The 8,510-nt window shown below is 49.7% G+C and overlaps 1 protein-coding gene across 1 annotated transcript in view; it reads left to right on the forward strand.

Annotated features, from left to right (window-relative positions):
* Window positions 1-5,883: 5,883 nt before the first annotated feature.
* The window catches only part of Fads6 (fatty acid desaturase 6), a 16,413-nt gene continuing 13,786 nt past the window's right edge, over window positions 5,884-8,510 (forward strand). Inside the window, exons 1-2 of the mRNA XM_028752900.1 lie at window positions 5,884-6,111; window positions 6,720-6,886. Of these exons, the coding sequence (XP_028608733.1) occupies window positions 5,949-6,111; window positions 6,720-6,886 (330 nt within the window). The 5' untranslated portion in view covers window positions 5,884-5,948. The remainder of the gene's footprint in view (window positions 6,112-6,719; window positions 6,887-8,510) is intronic.

Consider the following 8,510-nt stretch of genomic DNA (forward strand, 5'->3'; position numbering starts at 1 on the left):
GGTGGTCCTGAGCCTCCTGATGTTGATCTGGGAACCAGAGTTCTCTTCAAGAGTACTATGGGAGCCTCTCTAGCACCTCTCTCCTTCCTTCCCTCCCTCCTTCCTTCCTTTCTTCTTTCCTTTCTTTCTTCCTTTCTTCTCCTTTTCTCTATTATGATACACTATTTTATTCTCATTCACTTATTAGACAGTGTCTCACTATGTAGCCTTGGCTATCCTGGAACTCATTCTGTAGGCCGGACTGGTCTTGAACTCACAGAGATCCGCCTGCCTCTGCCTCCTGAGTGCTGGTTGGTGATTAAAGACATGTGCCACCTGGAAGGGCTGAATTTAGCATCTTCACTTTAACATAATGATCTCAAGCTTCATCCCTTGTCTTGAAAATTATGTAATTTCTTTCTTTTTTATAACTGAATAAAATGGCACTATGCCTCTGTACCACTTTCTTTATCTATCCGTCCGCTGAACATCCAGGCTCTTCAGCTTCTCGGCTGTGGTGCACAGCACTGCATAAACCTGGATGTGCAAATACCTCTGCAGGATGCTTCAAGCCCTTTAAGGAAGTACCCAGGGGCGATGCAGTTGGGTATTAATGCAGTTCTGTTTCCAGCTTTTGAAGGATTCTCCATACTGGTTTTCATATGGCTACGCAGCTGTTCCACTGACTACGTGAGGGGCGGGGCACAGCTCTGGGTCCACATGTGGCTCAGCTGGGGATGTCTGCCTGGATTCAGATCAGTGGATCACAGGCAGAAGTATCATGTGCCATTTCTTGGCTCAGACTGCCTTTTCCCTCTCCCTTCTGCTGTGTTGACTCTAGTGGGCCAGTGTTGGGGATCTAGTGGCTGAAGGACGGAAGGGGGCCTGTTCTACACAGCCCATTGTCCGAGCCAAACTGTCATCACCATGCGTGCTGCTGTTACATGAAAGGAAGGGGCAGATAGAGTCATCGACCATCACCTGAGGATCCAGTCACCTCTCCCTAATTGGATGCAACACCACTCTAATTGTTTGGGGCCTTGGGGCTTCAGAGAGGGGCTGGAGTATAGATCTGGGGAAGACAAGAAGAGGACTCTGTGCGCACAGCCGTCATCCATGCTTGGGATAGGCTTCCTAATGCAGCTGCTTTACAGCTACCTCCCTGGAATTCCTTGCTCATGCTTTGTGAGTAAGCCTGATGAACTCACTACTCCCTTGGGTGTAAGATTTGGTGGGATTTACTTTTGGCATGTCGTTGGAAGTTTGAAAGGAAGCAGATAGACATTACCTGTAGAGAATTCTCCCAACCAGTAAGAAAAGTCTCCCAACAGGACCTTAAATGTCTGCCACTGCTCAAAGGAGGGCCAGGGCCACTTGATTCACATCTTATTGTGGCGTGAAAAGAGGTTGCTCTGTATTGCATTTAGCCAGTGAGATGCTGGGGGTGTTTGTTATGACAGTTTGTGTACTCACTAATACAGGCAGACCACACACACACACACACACACACACACACACAATCTTGATTCCTACAGTGGCTCATTGTCAGGCAGTGTGTGACCACTGAGACCTACAGCTAGCAACTAGACAGCATGAGATCTGAGGACAGCGATACTGGAAGCTACAATTCTTGACATACAGTAAATATTCAGTAAAATGGGTTGAATGAGCTGGGCAGTGGTGGCTCACACCTTTAATCCCAGCACTCAGAAGGCAGAGGCAGGAGAAGCTTTTGTGAGTTTGAGGACAGCCTCATTGTACAGAGGAAACTCCAGGACCACCACAGAAGCCAGACCAACCCAAGACTTTCTCAGAGACCCGGATGAAAGGAGAAGTGGATTACAGGTTCTGTGTTTTTGTCCAGGAGTGGACTTGGCAAGGCTGGTCTGCAGCTGGATCCAGCCAGTGTCTTGAACGTATTAAGATTGAGGTTTCTGAGGGTTTGACTTTGCCCCCTGGGCTGTGGTTATCAGTCCTAGGTAGGGTAGCTGCGTCTGAGGTGCCCTGTGTTCTCTTTGCCAGTACTACTAATTTAACTCTCTTGCTGACTTTGGACAATTTCCCCTGTAAGCAATATATAAGATACTGTAGTTATTAATACATTTGCTTGGCATAAGTCATCAGCTTAGGCAAGACTGCTCTGTCCCAGTTATTGCTTTTTTATTTACCTGTCTCTTTTATTTCTTCCTTCCTCATTTCCCGACCTGTCCCCCTCGACACCTCCCATCCTGGACCCTTATTCCCAAGAGTTTGGGCCAAATGAACAATATGCACTTGTGGGAGAGCCGTGAACACTGATGGCTGAAGTCTCAAAGCCATCAGGGCAGGTGCCAAACGATTATCCTGAGAATAAACACCTAGGTGGGTGGGCGGGCAGGCCCTGTCCATGAGTCAGAGGTCAGTGAGCGGTTGCTCTGATGCAAGGAGAACATGATTGGAGATGATCCAACCACATAAAGGCCAGGCTGACTGCCACAGCCTGAGGTCCAAAAGCCCTTATGCCTGTGAAAAATATCAACGGTCAAGGCTGGGGATAAAGCTGAGAGGTGGAATCCTTGCCTGGCTTAGCAGAGGAGGCCTGGGTTCAGTTCTCAACACTTCAAGTTGGGGTGGAATGGCCAGCAAATATGTATAGTGTAAATGTTGTTGATTATAAGTAGGAATATAATAAGAACCCCCCCCACACACACATTGGTATTTGTTCTACTTTGCTTTCTGTTGCTGTGCTAAAACACTGACCGAACTAACTTGGGGAGGAAAGGGTTTATTTGGTTGGTACTTCTATCTCAGTCCATCACTGAGGGAAGTCAGGACAGGTATTCAAGCAGGAGGAATCTGGAGGCAGGAATTGAAGCAGAGACCATGGAGAAATGCTGCTTACTGACTCAGTTCTCTTGGTTTGCTTGGCCTGCTTTCTGATACAACCCACCTGCCTAAGGGATGCAATGCCCACGGTGGACAGGGCCTTTCCACATTAATCAGTCATCAATAAAATGCCCCCCTCAACATTCTCACAGGTCAGTCTGATGGAGGCAATTCCATCAGACCAGCATAATGTTAATCTTACCTTTTTATTTTTATTATTTGGTGTGTTTGATAATATTAAGGCTCAGAGAGAAAAACATCTCCTGGATATAATAACCTTTATCCCACGACATTTCTGAGGCCTCACACTGGTGAGCATTCTTGACTTCAAGGCCCAGTTATGTTTTTCACCTATGCTGGGGAATTACGCAGACAGGTTGAAGAGTTTTGAATGGCAGGTGTGGCCATGCATGTCTCTGGCTGTCTCTAGATAGCCACAGGCCGAGAGCCCATTCTAAGCAGGGGTACGCGAACTTGCTTGGGTGTCTTCACTGAGCCCTTCAGGCCTGTCATGAAGAGGTAGATAGTTTAGATTAGCGTGGACCTGTGGCCAAACCCTGAAGCCACCCGGCTCAGGCTTATTAAAAGTCCACCATCCTCACCTTGATGAGCAGAACAACAGGCAGGAACAGGAGCAGAGGGCTGAGAAGACAATGGCATGCTGAAACAGACTGGGAAGGGCCCGTATCCCTCCCTCTAGCAGCAGCTGCTGTGGGCAAGTCAACCTCTTAGTCATCCACACATGACCAGCTGCCAACACTCACAGCCAATGGAATCCATGTGCCCTGTGTGCCAGGCTTCATTGAGCTGAACCAAACAATTATACTTCTGATACGTACTATAAAAGAACTTTATTTCTTAATCTTTATTCCATTTGGTACTTCTGATATGCGCTGTAAAAGAACTTTATATTTATTTATTTACTTTTGGGTTTTCAAGATAAGGTTTCTCTGTGTAACCTTGGCTGTCCTAGAACTAGCTCTGTAGACCAGGCTAGCCTCCAACTCAGAGACCTACCTGCTTTTGTCTCTCAAGTCTTGGGACTAAAGACCACCAACACTGCCCACTAAGAATTAACTAACTTAACTTACATACTTTCCTTCTTTCTTTTCTTTCCTTTCTTTCTTTCTTTCTTTCTTTCTTTCTTTCTTTCTTTCCTTCTTTCTTTCTTTCTCTTTCTTTCTGGTTGTCTTTCCTTACCTTTGTTCCATTTCATTAATAGGCTCACTGTCCTCTCTGCCCTCTGACACCCCCATGTCAGAGATTAAACTCAGGGCCTCCGTGCACGTATGCCCACCACACGTGGGTCAGAAGAGGATGTCAGATCCCCCAGAAACTAGAGTCACAGGGGATTGTGAGCCGCCATGTGGATTCTGGGACCCAATCTGGTCCTCCGCAAGAGCAGCAAGTACTCTTAGCTGCTGAGCCATCTCTCCAGCCCCCTCTCCCTGGCTCTTCTGACACCCTCTCAGCCCTTTCCTCCTTTAGATTGTTATTATTGATGTATACCAGGGTAGCTGGGGCTTGGCAGCACCAGGAACTCGCTGCTATTTATGATAAAGGCGGCAGGGTCCTCCATGCCCCCAAATAATACCCCAATAGTATTATTAATAATAATATTATTAATATTATATTATTAATCAAATAATACTATTCTCATGTCTAAAAATTGTGCGTCTTCCTCCTTAAAAATTCTCCTCTGGTGGTGGGGACTCCAGGTGTGAGATAGGGAGGCAGAAGCGTAGGAAGGGCAGTGTCCTTTCTCTGTCCGAGACCATCTGTCTTAGACAAGAGGACTGGACTTGGAGTTTGTAAGGTCTGTCTGAGTTTGATCCCCAGGACCAAGATGTTGGAAAGAAAGATCTGAACTACATGAGAAGGTGTCGTTTCTACGGGGTTACATGGGAATACACAAAGCCTATTAAGTGTGTAGAAGTGAAGGGTACTGGCCTGCTCAGGAGATCTTGATCCTGTCCCTTCAGAAAGAATTGCAGGTCCCAGTATGTGAGACGCTGGGGACAAGGACAGTAGATTTGAGACCAGCCCGGGCTCCACAGTCAGTTGAGAGAACTGTGTAGACAGACCATGGCTCTCCCTCACAAGTGCCCTCCCACCCGAGGGTCTCCTGGGAAAACACTGCTGTCTCCACCACACCAGGCTCAGGTTTTTTAAAAAAGGGGTTTGAAATGAAATGGGGGAGGGAGGAGTACCGTGAACATGTAAAAGGGGCAGAGAGGGGAGTCAGGGGCTTATCCTTACAGGACCACACCTGCTCAGTTACACTAGTGGCGGCAGGGTCAGCACGGATATAAGGGGAAGGAAGAGACATCCTAAAGTCTCGGGTTTGTTCCAGGGTTATTCAGACCTGGCTGTCCCCATCCAGTGGGACTGTAGAGACAGTCCAGCAGTATGTCCGCCCACTCAGTGGTGACCTCTGGACATGTTTTCTCCATAACTATCATATCTCCTTACCCATTGCCTGGCTGCAAAGCCACCTTCCTACAAGTCATTTCTTCTAAAAACCAGAGTAACACCCCCCCCCCCCAACCCACACACACGTTAGCTCTCCTCTGAACTCCAAGTGGACACCACACACAGCTACACATACACATTAATAACTAAATGAAAAAAAATGATAAAATTTCAAAAGAGAAATACTCGGGTTTGGGGATTAAGAATGCACAACAAATCCGGGATGGAGATTTGAGAGGAGGTGGGTGAACAGCTAAGACCTTCGAGGGTCTTCTACTTTGTCCCAGTCCTGTTCCCTCTAGCCCAGATTGGTCCTTGTCTCAGGGTCTCACCCAGTGCACCACTCTGGCTCCTCCCTCCCCAAGCTGCTCTGGTGTCACGGGCTGGCCGGCCGGGGAGGCTGCTTCTAGGCCCCGCCTAGGTCACGGGTCACGGCTGTGCGGCAGAAGGTACCCCGCGCCTCTCACGGTGACCTCGGGCTAGTGGTGTCCCTGCCTCGTGCGTGACTCCGCCCCTGCGCTCCTCCCCTCCTCCCCGCGCGTTTTGTCTTCTCTCCGGCGCAGCAGCCGCACGCACACCTGAGTCCTCGGGTCCTCCTCGCTTGTCCCCAGCCCGGTGTGTCCTGCGAGCCCATGGAGCCGGCTCCCAGTGCGCCTCCGGGGGACGGCGCTGCTGAGGCGCTACTGAGAGAGCTGGAGCGTCAGGTGCAGGATGTGGTGCGGGCGAGCTCGTGGTGGGAGCGCCACGGTGTGGACTGCGCCATCCTCGCTCTCAGCCTGCTCGCCTTGCCGGCCGGTGAGACGGAGGCACGGGATGCGGATGGGGGTGGCGCACGGCTGAAGGTGGTGCAGATTGGAAGGGAAGCTCGGGACTTCAGGATCCTGGATCCCACCTCACTCTCCAAAATCTAGCTGGGGGTGTCCACCTCATGTTCCGCTGGAGGTGGGAGAAAGTCCGATGCTTGAAAGTGGTGGAGGAAAAAGTTGCACAAGGAGTCGTGGATGGGTGGGGAAGGGGAGAGTGAACGGGAAGAGCATGTTCTACGAGCGAGCGGGCGACATCGGAGATGGGCAGAGTAGGACTGAGGAAGTGTTCTCCACCTCTAGCGGTCTAATGACTGTGACATCCAGTCCCCCTTCTGCTCTGGCTGGGGCTCAGGAGGGTGACCTGGCAGAATGAGGACAGAATAATATCCTTGGAAAGCCCAGTGAGGATTTTTTTTGTGTGTCCCAAATCCTACAGAGAAAGTCAAACTACCCCTCTCAGGCCTTAGAGGAACCTACCATAGGCCGAAGGCTGACCCTCTTTGGCCCGGGGTTTGGGAAAGTGTGTGTATGTGGGTCTGGACCCATATTTTCAAAAGATGGCGAAAGATCCTGATCCCTGGTCCCTCCTTTTTGCAGGGTTCCTGTGCCTACGCTTCCATAATATCCTGGCCTTTGTCACTGGCATCACAATCTTGGGTGTGTGCCATTACACACTCACGGTCAAGGGCAGCCACCTTGCTACTCACAGTGCCCTCACAGAGTCCAAACGCTGGAGCAAGATCTTGATGGTTTTCTTTCTGGAGGTGAGCCTGGCTGGATGGGGGCAGTCGCTGGGCAACTCTGTGTGTTCAAGTTCAAATGGGCTGGGAGCTGCCACAGTGGGTAGGTAGATCCAAGTGTGTGGTGTGCAATACTGTGTGTGTGTGTGTGTGGTATGTGTGTGTACCTGTGTGTTTGTCCAAGGCCTTGAGAGAAAGTTGGTGTTGGGGGTAGTCTTTTGTCCTACGTAGCCGACGCCTGCCTATGACAATGAACGTGGTATACCTTGTGATAAGCTTCATTGGCTGAGCAGCAGAGACATTTTTGGCCTCAGGGCATTCCTTGTCCTCCGACTCCTTTAGTCCTTGTCTTACCTCTCTGTAGCACTAGGCCAAAGGTGGATGGTGTTTCCTTCCTTTCAGGAGGCTGCCTACAACTGGCCAGTCTTGCTCTGGGGCTGTGTTGCCTCACAGAAGCCTCCAGGTTCTGCAATCAGGGCTTATTGTCTGAAGGGTGGATGGTGAGGCAGAATGGGCGTGTGTGTCGGGGTGCTGGGGGGTGCTGGGGACAGTGTCACAGCACCACACCATACACACACACACACACACACACACACACACACACACACACACACACAGCTCTGCAGTCTGCCCCTCTTACACCTGCTGATGGCTGTGCCATCTTGAGAAGCTCCTTGCTCCTGTAACCTCCAGAAAGGACTCAGCTCTCTTCCTCTACCCCCTCCTTGCTAGGCCTTCTCACCAGTGAGCCTACCAGGAAGGCAAAGGCCTTCTTCAGGCCTCCCCAGATCCTCTACCAAACTTGCTCTCCCTTCTACTCCAAGGGATTCTCACCTAGCCAGCCGGGCCCCTTAGGGGTACACGGGGAAGCGATTAGTAGGGACAGGCCTTTCTGGAAAGGTCTTTCTATGGGGACCAACCAACCCAATTACTATCTTTTTATAAATTTATTTGTTTTGTTTGGATGTGTTGGGGGAGGGTGGTTCATGAGCCATGGCACACCAGGGAAGGTCAGATGTCAACATGTGACAGTTCTCAGTTTGTTTGGTTTGTTTTTTATTTATTTTATGTATGTGAGTGCACTGTTGCTGTCTTCAGACACACCGGAAGAGGGCATCCGATCCCATTACAGATGGTTGTGAGCCACCATGTGGTTGCTGAGAATTGAACTCAGGACCTCTGGAAGAGCAATGCTCTTAACGGCTGAGCCATCTCTCCAGCCCAGGTCTCAGTTTTCTCTTGCCACTATTTGGGTTCTGGGATTCCAACTCAAGCCCTTAGGCTAGACAGCAAGTTTAACTTGTGTGATCTTGAGAGTCCTTGTTTGTATTTATGTGTAGATGTGTGCAATTGCCCGTCTGTATACAACGTACACAGTGTGTACCACATGTACACACTGACCATGAAGGCCAGAGAGGGTATCGCATCCCCAGGAACTGGAGTTACGTGTGGCTGTGAACTATACAACATGAAACCTCGGAATGGGACTGGGGTCTTCTGTAAGAGCAGCCATTACTCTCAACTGTCGAGTCATCTCTTCTGCCCCCTGAATCATAAAAATCAACTTTATGCACAACACAGACAGACAGACAGACAGACAGACACACACACACACACACACACACACACACACACACACACACACACA

The sequence above is a fragment of the Grammomys surdaster genome, unplaced genomic scaffold, assembly GCF_004785775.1.
Source record: "Grammomys surdaster isolate TR1022 unplaced genomic scaffold, NIH_TR_1.0 125940, whole genome shotgun sequence".
In the NCBI taxonomy this organism is placed as follows: domain Eukaryota; kingdom Metazoa; phylum Chordata; class Mammalia; order Rodentia; family Muridae; genus Grammomys; species Grammomys surdaster.